Source organism: Corvus moneduloides, chromosome 7 (genome assembly GCF_009650955.1).
Source record: "Corvus moneduloides isolate bCorMon1 chromosome 7, bCorMon1.pri, whole genome shotgun sequence".
Lineage (NCBI taxonomy): Eukaryota > Metazoa > Chordata > Aves > Passeriformes > Corvidae > Corvus > Corvus moneduloides.
Window position 1 is genome coordinate 1,389,463 of NC_045482.1, and position 21,522 is coordinate 1,410,984.

Below are 21,522 nucleotides of genomic sequence, written 5' to 3' on the forward strand. Positions count from 1 at the left end.
CAGCAAGTTGCTGTTGCAGTCATCTCTCTTTGTGGAGGAACTTAGAACAAAAATGAAATTTTCCCCCAGTAAAAGGTACAGAATAAAGCCTTTAATGTGTTTTTCAGAAAGCTGTGATCATTTGCTCTCTTTCCAAACTTGACCTAAAAATAATTTTACACTATTGCAGCGTTCACCACAGAACTTTATTCAGTACCACTGTGAGCAGTGTATCCCTTGAATGGCAGGAATGGTCATGTTTATTATTAAAATACTAAATGAAGTGTCACCCTCAGCCTTCCCTTTGAAGCATGTCATGAAAATAAGTTGCCAGCCTGTAACAAAAACATGCATTGATGATCTTCAAGCTTTTTCCAACCTAAAGGATTCTGGTTCTGTGTAGAAATTACATCTTGAGGGATGGATGTCTGTGGTTTTCAGTTTATCTCGAGGAACTATTTCTGTCTGATGCTTCCTCAGCAAAGGGTAATTATGCAAGGAGGATTGAGGAAGAGTGCTTCAAAATTTCAGCTGCTTTTCTTCACATCCTCTTAAGAGATTTTCTCCTGGTCACAGACCCTTACACAATGTGTATGCAAAAAGTTCATGCATAATCTATTAACTGGGATGACCTTCCAGGTGTCTTCATTCAGGTCTGAATCCAAGAGTCTGAGCCTGATTCAGCTGGGAGAAAAAAGCAAAGGGATGAGCAAAGACTCCCTGTCCCTGGAAGTGTTCAAGGCCAGGCTTGGAGCAACCTGGTGTCGTGGAAGGTATCTCTTCCCGTGACAAGGGGTGGAATGGGATGGGCTTTAAAGTCCCTTCCAACCCATACCACTCTGGGATTCTTCTTTGCTTGTATCTGGTTGTGCTGAGAGATTTAACATGGGATGGGGTCACAGTTTGGTGTTGTGGGCTGAACAGAACATGGAAGCTGCAGTAGAATTGGACAATTTCTCCCCTCTGCAGCACTGATATCCTTGTCCCCTTCTCCACACGGTTCCTGTAACTCTGCCTGCTGTGAACAATTAGGTTCCTGAGGCTGCCACTCTCTTCACAGAAGCCACTTGCTATTTTTACCCAGTTAATATTTCTCAAATACTTAGGAAGGCCATATTTACTAAACAGCCAAATTTGATCTTTGATGCATAAAAGGAGGATGTGTCCCAGACTAATCTGTGTGCTCTGTCCTCGGCGAGCAGCTGGCTGAAATGTAAATGAAGAGCAGAGCAGTGTGTCCTGTGAGGATGTACTCGGGTGCTCTCCTTGGAAATATCCCTGCCTTTTAGGTCAGGATTTTTGGAATTCCAGAAAATCACCATCATACATGTAAAGATTTACACAGAGCTTACACAAGGAGGTTTGGCAAGGATCCCAATATGGGTTCAAAAAAGCTGCATTAACCTTAAAGTAGCGTTTTGTGGTTCTTGGGCTACAAAACGTGAGGAAGCTGAAATTCTCTGTGTGGGTTTCAAATCCTTGGTGCAGTTCTCACAAGCCCCTGCAGCACTGTGGGGCAGCTGAAGGTTTTTTTGGTCTGTAAACCCACAGGCAGCCGCTGTCTCATGTTCAGAAGACAGCGATGACTTGGGACATGTGTTTTAAAATTACCTCTTTTCAGTTCTTTGTCTGCCTTTTTGCTATAATAGTACCAAGTGATTATTTTTATTTGGCATTTCATGCTGACACCCAGATATAAAACAACACTTGTCTCTTTTTGATCCTTTTAAAGCGCTGCTGCAGCGGGTTCTCTTGGGCTTTTGGAGCCTTTCAGGCTCAGCATAAAAGAGTGTGTTTATGTATTCTGCCCTCTCCCCTCTGGAGCCCTTCCCTCTCCTCGCCCTCCAGGGACTGCCTGCGTGGGTTAGAGAATCCTTTGAAAACCTCTCTGCTCCAGCTGTCGGGTTGGGGGCTGTTTAAAGTGTCACACAAATAAGGAGCTCTGTTAATTAAAGGAAAAACTCAAGTATTTGCTCTTCAGAAGGTGCCGAGGAAGCAGATTGCCAGAAAGGGCTTCCCTTTTAGGTTGTGTGCCTAAAAGATACTTAAGGGGTTCTCCTGAACACCTTGAATGCCCAAAGAGTTTTTTGGGAAATAATGTCTGTAGCATTTGTGTCCTTCTCCTAAGGGGCTCCTCTGAAGGTTGTGTCTCAGGTAAAAACTGTAAAGCAGCAGGTTTATGACTTCTGTTCCAACTTTAGGCTCTTAACAGGAATAAAAGTGGCTTCTCCCAAGTAACAAGTGGTGCTGCAAGAAGAAATGGCCTCGAGTTGTGCCAGAGGAGGTTTAGGTTGGATGTGAAGGGAAATTTTTTCACCAGAAGGGTTGTCAAGCGTTGGAACGGGCTGTTCAGGGCAGTGGTGGAATCACTGTCCTTGGAAGTGTTCAAAACACCACGTGGATGTGGCACTTGGGGACGTGGGTTAGTGGTGGCCTTGGCAGTGCTGGGTTGGTGATGTAAGAGGGCTTTTCCAGCCTGAACAGTTCTGTGATTCCATGATTTTAAGTCACCAGGACTCCCTGCTTGCTGCTGCTGCTGCTCTCGAAGGCAGTTTGGAGTGGCTCCTGCTGGACCTGCCTTCTGCTTTGTTTCTCAAATACTACTTCTGGATATATTTCGAAATCAGAGCCCACTCTCTTACTCCTGATCTCAAAGCCAGATTTTCATATTTTTCTTTGAACGTGTTCCTTGTTCAGCTTGTATTTGATTTCTTATTGTGAGCTTTTTTTGGTTGGGGTTTTTTTTTTTTTTTTCCCCCCTCCCCTTCCACTGAATCTGTTGCTGTTTTGGGAACTTGTATCAGAAAGCAGGTGCATAGTAGGTACCTGATTTTATTCAGAGTCTGTTGAATTCTCACCAGCCCTCTCGATTTGCTGCCACCAGGTGTCTGTACCCATTTTAGGGAGGGCAGATTACGGTGTAATCACTGTTAAGTCCAGTTTTAGCTTCAGGGTTGCTATTTGTGATGTGAAACTGTAATGAAAGGACAGCTATTACAGGAGCTGGCTAGGTATAAAAAGCAAAGGGATGCTTAAAAAGGCTAGAGGGGTAAGAAGAGGCCTGAGATCTGTGCGTCAGTGCTTAGAGGAGGTAATTTTTGGGCTTATCTTTGTGAGCTGTTTAGGGTTTGTTAGTACGTGTTAAGATTTTGCAATTACATTGGAAGCTTGTGAAGTCAAGCAGAAATTTTGAGCAGATGAATTTTGGGTTAGATTGAAAGCTGGGATGCGTTTGTCTGGAAGATGAAATGCCTGAGAAGCCAACTTAGAAGGAGCTGCAGCAAAAAAAAGAGCAATGATATTTTAAGTCGTGGGGCTGACTTTGTAAGGAACTTTGTTTGGAAAGTGGTTGTTTTGGGCTGTAAACGTTTAAAACTGGAAAAGACTGGAGATGGAAAAAGGTAGGAGGGTGCTAAAGTGCTATCACATCCTGCCTGAAGAAACTGACTTGCTGGGGTTTTGTCTCCCGCTGCTTTGATAAAAGTAAGCTTTTAAAATTAGATTTGTGTATATACAGTTAGTGGGTGTGAGGTGTAAGCAACTCTCTGCACCCGCTGTCAGTAAAAAAATCCAAGAAAAGGAAAAAAAAAAAAAAGATGAAAAAGTGAGCTATTAGTAGAAATGGGAGCAGGGATTGAATTGTAGGTCCTTGGCAGCTTGTGTGGCTGCAAGAGGCTCCTGACCCTCAGGAGGTTGGGTGGGTGTGAGGGCTCTGGGTGAGTGTCAGAGGAGGGGGTTCCCCACAGGTTCCTGGGGGTTGTTTTTCCTCCCCTTTCACCTGTCAGAAACGCTTCTGAACTGTGAGAACATACAACATGTTCGGCTCTTATTTGCTCAGTGCCACAGCTTCTGTGTATTGATGTGAGGTGGGGGTCTGATAAAGCTGTGTTACTCATTTATGATGGACTGGGGGGTGTCTAAATCTAAGGTTTATCCCTGGAATTGGGGTGTAGAGCTTTGTATGTCTGCTCCCACTTGATATTCTTGCCTGTTTACCTGGAGCCATAATAATTAATAACTGGGAAAATGGGAAAAGTATTACCCTTGCCCTAAAAAGGGATCAGCAGTTTATTTCTTAGTAAGATCATGCACCTCTTCTCTCTTCCTCATCTTAAATAACCGTAGTTCATGTGCTTATTTTTCTGACTGGGTATTTGCTGGGCAGATTTAGGTCCTTATCTTCCATGGGATGCCCTGTCCAGATCCATACAGGCTGAGGCTGGCATGGTGACACGGGCTAGGACAAGCTGTCCCCTTGTCTGCACTCTGCAGGAATTCCCAGCTGCTCTCCTCTGTTGTGCCAGAGGTTTTTGCCATCCTGCCCCATCTTCCCACAGATGGTTTGTCCCTGCTTTTGTCCTCGTGATGCCGCTTTTGTTTTTCCCCTCTATTTCTCCAACTCGTTACGGTCACGTTGAAGTACAATCCAATTTCCTACCATAATTGCAGTCCCTCCTGCTTCATTATCTAGAAACTAAATAGCCTGTTACTTCCATCTTCTGGGTTATTAATAAACTGGGTGCATGAGAGTTGAAACTGCTGCAGAAGCTTGGATTAGTGTCGTCGTGGCTCTTTCAGATGAGCCATTTGATGGGGACAGAGTGTGCTTTACCTCTTGCTCTGCACTCACGTTACAGTGATTTATTTATTTTTTTTTTAAAGACTGGCCCTCTCTAATTGGCTTAGCACAGTCTGCACTGGCTGTCAGGAGCTTTGCAGTGAAAGTAGAGCATGCACTGCTCTGCTCCTGAGTCCTGTCTCTGGGTAATGAGGGGAACTTAATTGCTCAGAGGCCGGCTCTGGTGTGTTCCCATTTATCTTGGTGGTTAATCAATCACCTTCCTCCCCTTCTGCTTGAGATAAAACGCTGGATCTAGCTCAGCCTGTTTATCATGGAATTCCTAGCATGGTTTGGCTTGGGAGGGGCCTTAAAGCTCATCCCATCCCACCCCCTGCCATGGGCAGGGACACCTCCCACTGTCCCAGGCTGCTCCAAGCCCCATTCAGCTTGGCCTGGGACACTGCCAGGGATCCAGGGGCAGCCCCAGCTGCTCTGGGCACCCTGTGCCAGGGCCTGCCCACCCTCCCAGGGAACAATTCCTTCTCAATATCCCATCCAACCCTGGAGAGTCTATGCAGCTTGAGGTAATTTTTATATATATTTTAAAGTGTAATATGTTTTCCTGAATGCTGAAAAACGTAAAATTCCACTGATCTCCCTTCAAATCACTGCCAGGTTTTGGGGACCCATCACATCTGTCCTTCTGGGTAGACACTGCAAATACATCAGTGGATGCATCTCAGAATTAAGTTATTGTGTCATTGCAGCTGCTACTAAAATTCCAGCAGTAAACCCTCTTTCCATGGAGTTGCAAGATCGTATATTAGTGCTTCCTTGCCAGTTTTTAGGTAAAGATCAGATTATATGATGCAATATTGCATTTATATATGGTGCCTGTGGCGGGGTACCTTGCTTTAATTGGACTTCCAGGAGACCTCTCCACATATTTCCTAAACTATGTTCTAAACCTATTGAGAGAAGCAGATGATGGGGGTTGAAAAGCTCAGTCTAGGCTGCTTTTGTTGGCTTTTGGGGTTTGTTTTACCCGGGTACTCTGTTGGGAAGGTGGTCCCGGGATCCCTTTGCAGCTTTACTCTTGTGTGGTCTTTGATCCTCGGCCCAGCTCAGCCACTCACAGTTCCTGAATTGTTATTTAGCACAACAGTGGTTGTGTTAAGGAAATAGTCAAAATCAGAGAATCATGGACTATCCTGAGTCAGAAGGCTCATTGATCCAACACAGACACCCCACCAATCCCACCCTGGGCATCCCTGGCAGCGCTGCCCAAACGCTCCTGGAGCTCTGGCAGCCTCGGGGCCATGCCCATTCCCTGGGGAGCCTGGGCAGTGCCCAGCACCCTCTGGGGGAAGAGCCTTTTCCTTTTCTTAATTTTTTTTTTTTTTTTGTGGAAATGCTGCGAAAACCATTTTAAAATCAGTTTGTTTAAATAAAAAATGTGAGTAGCAAACCAGAAGACCGATATTTGACCATCTGTTTGAACAGAGAATTTCTGAATGTGTTTCCCTGAAGAGGAGCCAGGTTCTTGGCACTATTTTCTATCTTTTGGGGGGGGGGGGGGGTAAAAAAAAAAGAGAGAACGTGCATGTGTGAGACAACTGGCTGCTGTTGTCAAAATGCACATGTCACTGGGAATATAAAATCCAGGCTTTTAGAGCTGCCTCAGTCCTGCCTTCTGTCTCGCCCCGCCACAGCAGGCATTCAGCTGCTGCCTGCGCTTGTTGTGTGGCCAGCCCCCCGAATTTATCTTTCTCATATGGCTAAATAACTTCATCCCCGTGGCAATTTGCTTGAATAAAGAGCCTGGTGAGTGCAGTGGAGCCCGGGGATACAGTAGGAAAATCAGCGGCTGCTCCGGTGAGCAATTATGCGGTGGAACAGCTCTCGGCGAGAGGAGGGGGTGGCTGGGCTGTGAGAGCCCGGATTAAAGCCTTCATCCCCGGAATTCCCTGTGTAATATCCACCTTCTGTAACAGAGAGCACCTCTGATTACAAATGTGTGTGGGATTTATAATTAATACCAATTTTTGCTGGATGGTTCCTGTGCCGCTGCTGGTTCCGTGCGCTCACCTCTGGAGCATCGTGCATGAAAACGAGATCAGGAAGCTGTTGTTGATTCCCCCCCCATCCCGATTTGTGCCGGCTCTTTAGCCAGGGTTTGTAAATCGCTGGTGCACAGAATTTATTTGGCTTTACATTGATCAAAGCTGGGTATTTATGTGGGCATTTTGCAGCAGGAGCGTGGCCAGATCGCACCTGAGAGAGCGGGGGATGCTTTATGGGCTGCTTCAGGAAGTGCCGCTCTGTGCCAGGCGGGTTTGGGCACAGGGGTGATGTTTGTCACCGGTAACAATTCTGTGCCCATCTGTGGGAGTGGATAGTGTCCTAGCCCTGGAAAACTGGCAATAGCCGCCTTGAAGTGCCTGTGCTGCCCCATCCTTCGGCTGCCAGTCCTCCTCTCCCCGTGGCCTCCTGGGGCAGGTACATCTGGGAGCTGAGGAACTCCCTCATTAAAAAGCTGCGTGTGTCATAATCCTGATGGGACCAGAGCAAAGGCAGCCACCTCCCCTGGGAGCGGTGCTGTGGGTTTTGAGCTCTTCTTTACATTTAGAAGGTCATTTCTTTGTTCTCAGTGCCGTTGGTTCAGACAGCAATTCCTGGCTCCGTCACCTACACAGATACTTAGGAAAATGTGGGGTATTTTGTAGCCCTGGGAGACTGTTTGGCTTCCTCATGGGTTGCTGTAGTCCAATATTTGAACTGGCTGATCTCTCTAATTCCTCTTTGCCTGTGGTGCTGTACAAACTCCAAGATGTATTTTTAAAAAAAAAAAAAAAAATTAATGCAGTGCTGTCCAAGCTGAACCATCCCAAAATCGCTGCCCTTGCCCTGCTTTTGCTTGCCCAAACTGCTCGTGGCTCTCATCAAGGCTCATCAAATCAAAGGCAGGAGCAGTTTATTGTTTGCCTTAATCCTACAGCCACAGATACCTGCAGGGTACAGCCTTGGTCTGTATATTCTGCACTGTTTATGCTTTTGTTTGTGGAAATTCTTGATATTGAGGTAGGTTTTCTTAATCTCTGTCCTGTGCAGCACCTAATTTTGTGGTGTGCTCGTGATGAGGGCTCCTTAATGGTGTAGGAACACAAGTTATTAGGGATGAGTCCTGCTGTGAGCTGAGATTTGCATGAAATAATTCTTACTCGAGGGATGAGCGGGGAGTTTGCTGTTCTGTTTCTGAGCCTTCAGATTTGTTTTGAAATGTTTAGTACAGCTTGGAAACGCAGGGCATTCTTTGCAACGGTTTGGTTGGAGGGGTATGAAGTTTAAACTATTTGTCATGAAATACTTAAATCCAAACAAAAGTCAAGGAATGCGTGAGGATGTGCCTATTCCAGCTAATGAGCACATCCTGCTTCTAAGGGTGAAGAAGCCCCTTGAGCAGATGGGAGCTGACTGTGCCTGTTGGCTGCAGCAGGGTGTGGCAGCCCTTGGTGAAGTGGGACAGCATGTCAGGATCTGAATTTAATACTGGAAATAACAATGATTGCACTGAGTTCCAGGCACTGTGGTTTTGGGGAAGGCAAGGAGCAGGTCCCCAGGCTGATCATGTAGTGTGGATTCACCTAGGAAAAGAGCTGCTGGATAACTTACACTGCATTTATTGCATTTAGTACCCTTTTCCAAGCTGCTCTCAGCAGCCAAATCGTGAAGAGTAAACCTCTTGGTGCTCACATTTGTGAGCTGGGTATGTACACTCAAATACTTTTTTATTTTTCAATTCTCTGCTTATTTTATTCCACCCTGTCTGTACCTTCTTTGTGCTTCTGAGGACTGTTTGAAGGTACAGTGAGTCTGGCAAGGCGTCCTGTTGACCAGAGGAATAATGAGTTGGCTCTTAAACGCATTCGGTGTGTGGTATTTTATAATTAGCTGGGGGAACTTCCAGTGTTTAGAAAAAAAAGGAAATAGGAAATGGCAATTAGGCAGAACTTTCCCTCTCTGATCATGCATGCACTGCATTTCCATTGTTACTTACAGCTTTAAAACCCCTCTCTGGAGGGCTCTGTATTAAGTAATTCATCTTCGTTAACACTTCATTGGGAAGTGCGTGCAATTAATCGGCAACGTATAGAAATAATGGCCTGATTAATAGAAATCCAGTTCCTGAGAGCTGAGACTGGTTTCCTTTACAAGTTTTACACTTGCTTGTGATTGTTCTTTTCAGGTTCAGTAATGATATATATTTATCTGCCTCTTGATCTGCGAAGGCAGGATTGAAATCTGCTTTGTGAGAGAGAGAACGAAAATCCATACGTAGCTCTTCTGCTCCTTCTGTGCCACTAAACAACCAGAAATGTGATAGTCTTAATTGTTGCATGTTTAATACTGCTAATAGGGTAAGTTCAGAAAGAAAAGATTTTAAAAACCCCAAACAAAAATCCCCCCAGCACAAACCCACAAAACCTCATGTTCTCACATCTTTTATTAAACACAAAATGTGTTTAAACACGCTTAAATATCGCACAGAGCTGAGCTGTGGAGTGATCTTGGTCTAAAAGCTGCTGCTGTGGTTGGGCTGGGGGGAGTGGTTGGGTCTAAGCCAGTGTGGGGTTCCCCTAAGGCAGCAATTTTGGTGCAGATTGTTGTGTTTTGAGGCTCAGCATTAGCCTGGGTGTGCTGATTTATTTGCTTTGGGAGCTTGTTTGGAGAGCAAGTTGGAGGTGTTGGCTCTCAGCATGTGTTTCAATGCATTGGTTTTGGTAGAATGGCAAGTTTTGAAGCTGGGAAACAGGGTTCAAACTGGAACTAATTCCAGTTTAAAAAAATAGGGGCGAAGAGAGGAGTTTAGGGTGTGTTAGAGGATGTGTTTTATCTCAGTGTTGTAAGCTCAGCTGTGAGGTGTGTGATGCTAAGCTGGAAGCCTTGGGGGCTCTGGGGCTTAGGTGGGGAGATAAGAGTTGGTTTGCTCCAGGAGAGGAGCCTAAATGCCTCCCCAGTGCTTAGGCCAAGCTCCATAATCCTGGCTTAGGCTCCGTCACACCAGGGGCCCTAAATGGGATTTGTCATTTTTGAGAGAGGCAGCAGAGTGCCCAAAACGCGCTTTTAGCCCCAAAAGAAGCAATCCCAACCCTGCCCTGGGGTTGTGGCTGAGTCTCTGTGAGCCAGGGGACAGAGCAGCTGCTCCAGCTGCTGGGGTTGGAGCTTCCTTGGCTGTTCACAGGCAGTCCTTGTTCCGCATTCCTTGGAAAGACAGGATCAGGAATAGGACGTGGCTGGAGGCTACGACTCCTCTCGTTTTATCCGGGTGTCCAAAGCAGGTGTGGGGTTCATCCCGAGCAGCAGCACAGCGTTCCCTGTTAGTTTAGCCCATCTCTGCAGAGGCACCACCATTGTAGCTGTTCTGTCTAACATGTGTCTGGTATCTTCCCCTAACTGTGGTGTGTGAGTACAGAACTCTCCTTCCCCTAACATCCCACGTGTGCTCTGAGAACTGGGCTTCCCTTGAGGAAATGCTGATTGACACAAGAAACCGATTTTGGTGACGGGACACGACCTTGTTTGCGTGCAGCTGTCCCACTTTGCCTTTCTTAGGGACAATTTTCTCACCGTTATTTAAAATAAAGGTGGTACATACGGGGTTTTAGCTGTGTGTATCAACCCCAGGATGCTTCATGTGGGAGTTAGTGTTTGTAATGCAATTGCTGGCTTTTTCCCACAATATCTTTACTCTTTATATATATATAAAATATATATATATAAAAATAAGGCAAGTACATGCCTTAACTTTAAGTAATTCCTATGTGTCTGCATATAAACTTCAGTTTATTCCAGTCGTTGGTTAATTTGCAAAAGACCTTAAGGACACCTTTGGGTTTTTTTTCCACAAGCGAAGCCTTTTTCTGTTTTGCATTTTGTACCTTTGCTGCCTGTAATGAGCTGCTTTGTGTGGCAGGTGGGAGATTCAAGAAGGAGATAGTAGTTGATGGACAAAGCTACCTGCTGCTGATACGAGATGAAGGAGGCCCTCCGGAGGCACAGGTGAGCCCAAAGCCTCGCTTTCCTTGCTTTTCAAAACTTCCTTTGAAAGAAGTGGCTCTGCTTTGTTCTGTCCTGGGTCCTTCTCATGCTCCTGCTGGGAGAATTCCAGCATCACCCTCAGGTGAAAAAGATTTTGTCCAGCGAATGGGTGGGATTTCAGTTGCAATGCATGGATGAGTGTGGGTAGCAAATATTTGGGATTCTGACTGAGACCGTGCAAGTAAGGATATAGAGTTCATTTACACTGAATTCCCAAGCAGTGTGCTTCCCCTGGTGACACATCAGGATTTCATGGAAGCACAGAGTGGTTTGGGGTTAGAAGGGAGCTTAAAGCCCATCCCATCCCACCCCTGCCATGGGCAGGGACACCTTCCACTGTCCCAGGCTGCTCCAAGCCCCTGTCCAACCTGGCCTTGGACACTGCCAGGGATCCAGGGCACATCCAGCTGTTGCCACAGCTGCTCTGGGCACCCTGTGCCAGGGCCTGCCCACCCTCCCAGCCAGGAATTCCTTCCCAATGTCCCATCCAACCCTGCCCTCTGGCAGTGGGAAGCCATTCCATTCCCCCTTGTCCTGTCACTCCAGGCCCTTGTCCCCAGTCCCTCTCCAGGAGCCCCTCTGGAAGGGGCTCTGAGGTCTCCCTGGAGCTTTCTGTTTTCCAGGTGAGCACCCCCAGCTCTCCAAGCCTGTCCAAGCCATCAGCCTTGGAGAAGACACTTGTGGGTTTGTGTGCTTGACCCTTACTCTATTTTGAGTAAGAGTTTGCTCACGTGCTGCTTAAATCGCCTCAGACCCAGCCACCCTTTCTGCAGGCTTGGGCATCCTCCTCCTCTTCTACCTCTCCTCACCTGGCTGCTGGCAGGATTTCCTGAGTGTTGGCTGCTGCTGGCCTTGCTAAGCTCGGCTTTTCCGGGAGGGATCAGCTCCCAAACAAGCAATAATTTAGCATCAGGAACTGCGCTGTCGCCAAACAGCTGAGGGGGAGCGGTGCCAGCAGCAGCAGCTTGGGTTTCAATGCACCACCACAGCTCCAGGAGGGTGAGAGCGTGGGGGGAAGGTGCCAGGACAAAGGGGAAGAGAAAGGACGTGGAGGAAATGGAGGCTGAGAGAGACATCCTGGAAGGAAGTTCCAGGACAAAATGAAACGAGTGTCGCTGGCACATCTGCAGCCGTGTCAGCAGCAGCAACAAGGAAAGCTCTGTCTGGGGCTGGCAGGGATTTGGCTGAAGCACCCCCTAGTTTCCAGCCTGTGATGCTCAGAGAGCGTTCACTCATCTGAAAATGTAAATAGTGGAGGTGTAAAGGTACATGGAGCAATCTGAGATGGTTTGGTGCCCGAAGAACTGGGTTTGCAGAGCTCACAGGAGCTGGCTGCAGACTGATGAACAGCATGGGCTGTGCTTCTGGTATGTGCCAGGAAAATTTGGGGCCTTAATTGCTGTTGTCCAGTGGAAGGTGTCCCTATCCACAGCAGGGGGTTGGAATTGGGATGTGCTTTAAGGTCCCTTCCAACCCAAACCACTCTGGGATTCTGTGGTGGCTGAGATTTTTTCTCCCTCCTCATGATTTGCTGAAGAGGTTTGAGGTGTCAGTGCTGTCTCACCTTTCAGCACAAGGGTTTCCTGTAAATTCCCTTTGGAGTTTTTGGGTGTAATTTCAAGTTACATGTCTATGAAAAACTTTAACCTGTTCATTAATTCCTGCAATGAAAAGTTTGCTTGTGGGTTCAGGAATAATTGGGATTGAATTCCAACTGCAGTAAGGAAGGAGCTCACATGTGGAGTTCTGGCACCGGGCTGTGGGTATTCCCCAGGTTACTGTCCCCTTCTTTTTGGCAGGAAGGGACAAAAACCAAACTTCCCTGAAGACTCTTTTTGTAGGTCTCTGATCTCTCCTTTCTTTGCCTAAGATAAAATGGTCCAGAGATGAAAATAACTCAATTTCCTTTTGTAAAACCAAATTAACCTACCGACTGACCTACAATGAGCTGCTGCATGCAATTTTTTAAATTTAAAACTTTTTTTTTTATAATTTGGTTTTGGGCTTGCCTTGATTTAACAGCTCTGCTCATTCCCAGTAATAAGTCTGAGAATGGATTTTTATACCAGCAGCTGATTTATCCTTGTTTCAAGCCATTCCCTGCACAGCACTGTGGGTAAGACATCCAGGGTTTCCAGACCTTGTGTGTGTTTCCCAAAATTCCTTTGGTTTTCCATACCACAGATCTGATACCCACAAAGATTAAGCTGCATTTCAATATGAAAAGAGAAGTAAGAAATTACTGGAAATGTTTTTTGTCTGGAGGAACTGTGTTGTATAAACCTGTGGAGTGCTTTAAAATGATCTTTATTAGAAGGCTGCTGTACACACTGCTCAAACATTGAGGGTTTAGAGAGACTGTTGCCTTCCAAATGGATGCCTTAAGGATATTGCAGTTGTTGGGAAGAGTCCTTGGCATGATGCTGCTGAATCCAGTCAACAAAAACCATTTTATAATGAGACCCAAGCCCATATTACCCAAATAATGAAGCTGTCTCCAGTTCCTCTGATTGCATATTCTGGTTTGAACAGTTCACATTTAACAGTGTGGTGGTTGACCTTATTCTGGCAGAGACTCTGCTGTGTGTAACCAGTCCTGTCCTTCCCCTCTGGAAGATTGTTCTCCTGTCTGTCTTGAAAACCTCAAAACATTCCTTATCTATTTTTACACCAAAACAGCCCAGGCAGTGTTTGGTTTCAATACAATCATCATGAATATGCAGAGCCTTTCCCCAGTGAACCTCCCTGCAGCCCTCTCTGTTCAGTGTGTCCCCTGGCACGTTGTAGTAATAACATAACAAAGAGCATGAAAATCCCCTGGCTGAAGCTTGTTTCCATTGCTCTGAATTTGGGTAGGAATGGAGTCACTTAGGGAAAAATAAAGGCAACGAGGTAAGCTGGAGGTTTTTTTTCTTGACACCCTGTTTATGTTAAATGTCTTCAAACAGTCTTACTTCACTTGTGAGCTAAAAGCTTCTCACTTGCATGGTGACTGGGGAGCACCTTGGCTTGGCCTGTGCACCTGCATGTCTCGTGGCAGGTTCCTGATGCCAAGAGAGAGCAGTTTGCTCTTACACTGGAAGCAGAACGAGGCACTTGGTGCTGCTGGCTCAATTGAGAGTGTCTGTATGGTGAAGAATGGGGAGTCTCAAATGAACGAGACATGGATTAAGATGTGAGAATTCCTAGCAATGCCTGTCCTGGCCTTACCAGCAGCATCACCATGCATGCATGCACACAAATCCCAGCATGGGGACTCGGTCAGCACTGGAGATGAGCGTTGCTCATTTCAGATGCACAGACCCAGCAGTCTTGGCCTGCCTGCTGTGTTTTCTGTGAACCAAACTCGGTGTGCACTGGCAGTTTGGTGACACACCCCAGTGCAGAGGAGATGCTCTTGTGGGGAAGGAAATCCCTTGTGTATCCCAGATGCCCATGGCTTGCAGGGTGTTGAGATTCATCATTTTAGCAGCTTATCCCCCTTTTGAGGCCTTGGTTGTTGTCTGTGAGGTTTTTCTGGCGTGCGTCTCCCTCGCAGGAAGGTAAGAACGTTTCTCTCGTGGATTTTCTTCTTTCCCCCTCCTTGCTGCTCTTCTCATAGTTGGCCTTTTCCTTTTTTATCCTGCAGTTTGCCATGTGGGTGGATGCTGTTATCTTTGTGTTCAGCTTGGAGGATGAAGTCAGCTTCCAGACTGTTTACCACTACTACAGCCGCATGGCCAACTATCGCAACACTAGTGAAATCCCCATGGTACTGGTGGGTACCCAGGGTAAGTGCAGCCCTCATTTCCAGCCGGGTTTCTGAGACCATACTGACTCTTCCAAGCTGGCAAAGCCGTGTCCTGTCCTCTCCCCTTTGCTACAGGGCCATGGCATTGCAAGGACTGGTTTGAGGTGGGAGACAAGTGTCCTGGCAGTGCTGTTGGAGGAGGAGTGTAGGACTTCAGCAGTGAAGAAAGAGGGGGAATTTAGGTTAGATATGTACAAGAAATTCTCCCCTGTGAGGGTGCTGAGGCCCTGGCACAGGGTGCCCAGAGAAGCTGTGGCTGCCCCTGGATCCCTGGCAGTCTCCAAGGCCAGGCTGGACAGGGCTTGGAGCAGCCTGGGATAGTGGAAGGTGTCCCTGCCGTGGCAGGGGGTGCAGCACAATGCATTTTAAAGTCCCTTCCAACCAAAGGCTATTCCAGGATTCTGTGACTTGCAAGGAAATTTTAAATGCTATTTTCAGTGCTTGCTGGTTGTGGTGGTTTTCTTGCTCAGCAGGGAGATGCCCTTGTTGAATTTGGGCAGGTGAATCAGTTGTGTAGGGAATTTCTGAAGTCAGACCAGTTTCCATGTGCTTGGCAGTCTGGAAGGGTTCAACATCCTGGCATTGCTGAGAGGCAAAAGGATGAGAGGTGGAAAACCTCCAGCAGCACGGTAGGAAGCAGAACTGAACCCTGGCCTCAGGCTGGGCCTCTGGGAGACCTCTGTAAATCAAGCAGAAATGCAGCTTTTTGCCACCTGAGCCAACCTCTCCCCCCCTCTTCTGAAATAGCAGCTGTCCTAAGGGAAATATGGCAAGGGAAAAGTACCCAAAATACTTCAGCTTCTTTGGCATCTGAGTGGTCTTTTGAGTATTCTCTGCCTTGTTGTGCCAGTGTATCCCGTTAGCATTTCACCAGTTTCCCATACTGTGGTTGGTTTGGAATGGACTTGGAATAGAACACAAGAGTTGGAGCTGTTCTGTTCCTGACCACGTAGATCACAGAATTATGGAATCATTAAGGTAAAAAAAAACCCTTTAAAATCATCAAATCCAGCTGTTCCCTCAGCACTGCCAACGCCACCAACTGAGCCACGTCCCCAAGTGCCACATCCACACGACTTTCAGATCGTTCCAGGGATGGTGACTCCAGCACTGCCCTGGGCAGCCTGTGCCAGGGCTGGGCAACCCTTTTGGCACTATTTGAGGCTGTTTCTTCTCATCCTGTCCCTTGTTCCTTGGGTGCAGAGTCCCCCCGGCTGCCCCCTCCTGTCAGGGACTTGTGCAGAGCCACAAGGTCCCCCCTGAGCCTCCTTTGCTCCAGGCTGAGCCCCTTCCCAGCTCCCTCAGCTGCTCCTGGCTCCTTTTAAGTTCCTTCCCACTGGAATGTCTCTTTCTGAGTGTATCACCAGGTCACTGTTCCGTGTTAGAGGCAGAACACAGGTGGTGTGAGTTGTTCTGTCATTTCAGTTTTGGCCATCCTCCTTTTTAGTGTGTCCCAGTGGTTTTGGTGGTGTTGAAGCTTTTTGCTGTTTCTTCAGCCATGTGGTCAGGGAGCAGTTGGCCTTCCCCTGCCTCCTGCCAAGGGATGACAGCACAGAGGGGCTGTGTGGGCAGCAGGGAAGGAGGAATCACAGCCCAGCTGGGGGGAGGAAACAGATGATAAGAAGGAAAAGGGGAAATAGGAACAGAAAAAGTCTTAGGACAGCAGAAGCTCCACCAAAAAGCAGAAAGGAGCTGCTTTGAAGGGGCCACGTTTTGGGTTTGAAGCTGGATTTGAAAAAGTGAAGGGGAAACATTTCTCCAGCTTCTTTTTTTTCTTTGTGCTCTTCTGACACTGGGTATGGTTTGGGATATGGTTTTTCATCTCCTTCCTGTTCTTTCCAGGAAAAGAAAAGTTCCTTTTCTGTCACAGCACTTGATGCAAAGGGGATTTTTTGAAAAGATGGAAATAATGCTAGTTCTAGTAATAAGCATCAGGAAAAAACACAGCTTTTTGTCTGCGTTTGACCGCAAAATAAAATATATGAAATACATAAATACACTTGTTAAAATGCATATTTGAAATACACCTTTTTGATATCAGAGAATCCCAGAATGGTTTGGGATGGAGGGCACATTAAAGCTCATCCAGTTCTAGCCCTGTGCCATGGGCAGGGACACCTTCCACTAAGGCCACGTTGCTCCAAGCCCTGTCCAACCTGGACTTGGTTTTATCAGGTATTTTTGAAATGAGGTGTGAAATGAAGTCTTTCCCAAAATATTAACGCTGGCCCAATGCTTCCTGGTGTTCTCCCCTGACTTGCAAAGCCAACTCAGTGCCCTGGCCTGACCCACCTCGGAACAAGGAGGCAAATTTCAGGAAGCTGTGGTGGTCTGGAAGTCAACCCTGTCAGTTCCTTTCTGGTTAAATGTTATCAGCGCCCTCTGCTGATTAAAAAAATCAGGCTCCTACTTGTCCCAATTCCCCCTTTATTTTTGTTAATTGGATCTGGTGAGAAGGTAAGGGCAGTGTCAGGTTGAGGTCTGGTCCTGTCATGCCCAGGGCAGAGCCTCAAATACGGCTTTGCAAGAGGCATTGACTCCTTATTTAGGTAGAGGTGATGCTTTTTTCCCAAACAACAAAGGTATTTTGCTGCTGTGGGCAGTTTTGCAGATTTTAATGAAGACTTGCTGGGCAGCTGTAAATGCTGAAATTGGTGCCTGCTGTAAGATCTCAATGATCTGGGTTGGATAGGGCCTTGAAAATCACCCAGTGCCACCCCCTGCCACGGGCAGGGACACCTTCCACTATCCCAGGCTGCTCCAAGCCCCGTCCAACCTGGCCTTGGACACTTGCAGGGATCCAGGGGCAGAAGAGTAGCATGGTAATCCTGGGGGAAAAAAGCCTCCTTTCCAAGATTTGTTCATAAGATTATCACTTCAGATCGTATCACTTTTGTATACAGAGTTCATCACTGTGAGGGAGTAGCAAGAAAGAAGCTTCTCCTTCATCTGTTCTGGTGTAAGGTTTTTTCAGCTCCTCTGGATAAGCTCTAGAAAATGAAATTTCTAATCTTCAGCTTTCATGGAAAGAAGATCTTGGAGAGAATTGCCAAGTAGGACTGTTTAGAAATTTAGAGATTGTTTATATAATTTTGAGCAGCTTTGCAGTATGTTCCCACAAAATCTCATGGTTTGCCTTTACTGCAGGGATTGAGAAAGTAATTTACAATAAATTCTGTTTTTAAAAATAGTCGTGTTTTGTACTTCACACTTCAGTTACTTGTAAGTCACTGATATTTATAGAGGCCTAAAAATCATTTGGCGTGTTTGTAGTAATCACCCGCTTGTTTCCCTAAATATGATTTACATCAGAACTCGTGTTCTTTCATGTGATTGTGTATTTATTTATTTTTTTGCAACAACTAAGCTAAATGTATATATTTAAGGAAAGCAAAAAGCATTGGAGGGTTTTCCCCCTGAATTTAAGAATCAGTGTACTGGTAATTTTAATAAGAAAATGTAGAATTAGTGATGTGCACCCTGTTTCATGGTTTGTGTTTAAACTCCCTGCTTGGCTATTGGTCATTAGAAAAGGAGGTGGCCTCAAGTTGCGCCAGGGGATGTTCAGGTTGGATAATTGGGAAAATTCCTTCGCAGAAAGGGGTTATGAAGCATTGGAACCATCCCTAGAAGTGCTCAAAATCCACATGGATGTGGCACTTGAGAACATGGGTTGGTGGCGACTGTGGGGTTGATGTTACACTCGGTGGTGATCTCAGGGGTCTTTTCCAACCTCCACGACCCTCCTGTGACTCTGTGAATCCCAAGGTGGTGTTCCCAAGCGACCTTTAACGAGTGTTTTCCCCCTGTCGTTGCGCAGATGCCATCAGCTCCACCAACCCCCGCGTCATCGACGATGCCAGAGCCAGGAAGTTGTCGAATGACCTCAAGAGATGCACTTACTATGAGACTTGTGCGACCTACGGGCTCAACGTGGAGAGAGTCTTCCATGACGGTACAGCTGCCTTTCTTCATCCAGCACATCACTCCATGCTCTAGCTGTTCCTTCTCCATAATGGCCCATCGGGGATAGCTCAGATATTTGCCTGCTTAGTTGAAGAAAATGCTGATTTTTAGGCTTTTTTGTTGTACCTTCTTAACTTGAACACACTGTGCTGATGTGTTCTCCACCAGCATCTTCAGTCTTAACTATCTTAAGCTGGTTTTAATCCTTACTTAATTTTCAGTTTTCTTTGGTGTTTGCTTTATTTTAGCAAAGTTTTTTTTGGTTTGGTTTAGTGCTCGTGGAGAGGCCGAGGGGCTGTTTGTGCAGAGTAGCTGAAAATGGCTTGTTCAAGTACCATGGTGTTCACGGGGTGTTAGGAATTGAGAGAGAGGTTGGATATTGGGAAGAAATCCTTCTCTGGGAGGGTGGGCAGGCCCTGGCACAGGGTGCCCAGAGCAGCTGGGGCTGCCCCTGGATCCCTGGCAGTGCCCAAGGCCAGGCTGGACATTGGGGCTTGGAGCAGCCTGGGATAGTGGGAGGTGTCCCTGCCCGTGGCAGGGGGTGGGATGGGATGAGATGAGCTTTAAGGTCCTTCCCAACCCAAACCTTTCTGGGACTCTTTGAGAGCCTTATGTTGTAGGGGTTTTGATCCTTGTGGGTCCCTCCCAGCTCGGGATAGTCTATGATTCCATGATCCTGGAGTTCTGTGTGAGATGGGCTCTGTGCCCCCTCTAGTGGAATTTCAACCAAGCATCCCGGGGCTTGGCTGGCTTCTCACCAGTCTCCTTTCATGGCTGAACGTGTGTCAGCCCCTCAAAACAGCAGTTTTCTGTGTCTAAAAACCTTCTTAATTAAGTTTTAGTACTTCTCAGAGCTCCTCAGTTCTGGGGGTTTTTGTTGCCAGCTTCTCATTGCAAAAGTCCTGCTATGTCTGTGCCTATGTGAGGCAGTGTCACGTCAGCACCTTGCAGTGGGGTGTAAAAAGACACTTCAAATTTTACAAAAAAAGGCAAAAATTTCAAAATTTTGCATGGAATAAAATGACAAAACATTATAATGTTTACATGGAGGAAAAAGAAAACCGTTGTAATTTTTACATGGAAAAAAAAGAGACCAAACATTTTAAGTTTTACATGGAAAACCATGATGTGCACCATTTTTTTACCCATGCTGTTGGTCAGATTTCAGAGAAGAGCGTTTGAAGCTGCATCTTCTTGCTTTGCTCCCTGTTTTCTCTTGAACTAGTTGCAAAAATTACTGTTTTGACTGCTTAGATTTTCTATATTGATTAGGAGTTTCAAAGAGCCATTAGGGGGTTTTGTTAGCACATTTATTTTTGAGTGCTAGCTATAGTTAGACTGTTGATTATATATTCCAAGTCGTGGCATTTGTGGCTCTGTCTACAGTCTCCTTCTTGGTTTGTTGGGTTTTTTTGGTTTTTTTTTTTTCCTTTCTCAGAGCTTTTGAGAGAAGTTTCTTGGCACAAAGCTAGTGTGAGAAACTTGTAAGCTTTCAGGAGGCTCATTTGTCTCTCTGCTCCATTTTGGTCATAAGAAAGAATTGACAAGGATCATGTGTTTTAAGAAAGATCAGGGTGTGTTGGTTTACCCCCATGGCAGCCAACCAACTCTTTAATATTTGCCAGCTAATAGGATTAGAAATGCTTCTGTGTGAATGGGTTACACTTGCCAGACACGTCTGGGAGCGAATCCAATTCCTGATAGTTTTTGCTGTTTATTTCAGCAGGAAACAAAGCAACTTCTTAACCCCATTAAGTGAGGGGGTGTGAATGAGCAGTGCAAGCTGTTAATAGGGAGCACTTGATTGAACGTCCCTTGGTTTGTGCTGCTCTGGGGCGTTCAGGTTCAGTGTAGCTTTAATGATTTTTAGTGGCTTCTTCAGAGGGTTCACATTAGTTGGGCAACCTGGGATAGTGGAAGGTGTTCTTGCCCTGTCAGGGGGTGGAATGAGATGAGCTTTAAGGTCCCTTCCAATCCAAACCAATTCTGGGATTCTCTGAGAGTGAGAGGGGGGAAATCCTATCTGAGGATGTTCCAGCCCACAGACTTTTCTTTAGCACACAGTTAGTGGGTTTTGACACCAATTCCTAGTGTGGGCTGCTTTGTCTGCAAGCTTTTTCTGAAATCTATTTCCTTGTTTCTGTGTTGTGCCTTGCTGTGATGTAGACGTACCCTTTTGGAGGAAGAAATTGGAAATGGCACTGAAGAGCCTTTTACTCCTTCGTTGCACACACATTAGAAATTAAATTTCTAATTTGTCCCCTGCAAGCAGCTACTGAACTTAGTGGTCATCTGTTACGATTCTTCTGTGATAACTCATTTCCCATTTTCTCCACAGCTGAGTGGTAAAATAATTTAACTTGAATGATTATTGTTATTATGAAAATGCTACTTTATTCTTGAGTTAAATCCAAATACCTCATTTCCACCGCTTCATTACAGTTGATAAGCTCACTATTGATTGTAACAGAGATGGAATCAGAATCACTTGGGCTGGAAAAGAACCCTTAAGATCATCAAGTCTGTTGGTTCATATTTTGCAAGAGGAATGCTGAGTGAAGTCAAAGCCAAAAGTCCTTCTTCACATTCTGCTGGTTTAGAGGCTTTTTTTAAACTTTCAGCCATGTCCCACTGAAGTGTAATCTCAGATACTGTTGGGAGTTAAAACCTGAATTTCAGGCTGAAATAAAAAAGAGAAGTTCCATGTTTCAGGGGCTTAGCTTAATAATGTGCCCCACAGTGGATGGAGGATTACAAATCCTTTCTTAGTTTTTGGTATTCTGAATAGTTGAACAGGGGAATTGCATTTTAAAGATGAGATAAATGCTAACAAGATCTATTTTGCTTCATATTTCCCAATTAGGAATTAGAGATTTTTTTTTTCCCCTGCTTATCAGAACAGATTCTATCAATGACACTGGAAATGATTATTTTAATATTTTTTGTCAGCACAGTATTGTAATGACTGTGTACTGCCCCAGGATGCCTTTTTAATGATTTTAGCCTTCTTGAATTAGCTTGATGTACCATTAATGCATGAGAATTGCTTTTATTTCTGTTCACAGTGTATTCATAACTACACATCTTGCCCTGCTTTACGTTCGGGTTTTCTCTGACCCATTTAACT

At 45.9% G+C, this 21,522-nt stretch overlaps 2 protein-coding genes across 19 annotated transcripts in view; one reads left to right on the forward strand and one right to left on the reverse strand.

Annotated features, from left to right (window-relative positions):
* The window catches only part of LOC116446882, a 781,927-nt gene that overhangs the window by 235,159 nt on the left and 525,246 nt on the right, over nt 1–21,522 (reverse strand). The gene's annotated exons all lie outside the window — the stretch shown is intronic.
* The window catches only part of AGAP1 (ArfGAP with GTPase domain, ankyrin repeat and PH domain 1), a 315,634-nt gene that overhangs the window by 103,763 nt on the left and 190,349 nt on the right, over nt 1–21,522 (forward strand). For 10 of the 18 annotated variants that reach the window (XM_032115303.1, XM_032115306.1, XM_032115297.1 and 7 more), the window contains 4 exons: nt 10,515–10,600; nt 13,496–13,531; nt 14,268–14,409; nt 18,250–18,384. In XM_032115303.1, coding sequence (XP_031971194.1) covers nt 10,515–10,600; nt 13,496–13,531; nt 14,268–14,409; nt 18,250–18,384 — 399 coding nt within the window. The remainder of the gene's footprint in view (nt 1–10,514; nt 10,601–13,495; nt 13,532–14,267; nt 14,410–18,249; nt 18,385–21,522) is intronic. The other 8 variants (XM_032115311.1, XM_032115304.1, XM_032115305.1 and 5 more) reach the window with 1 other exon arrangement.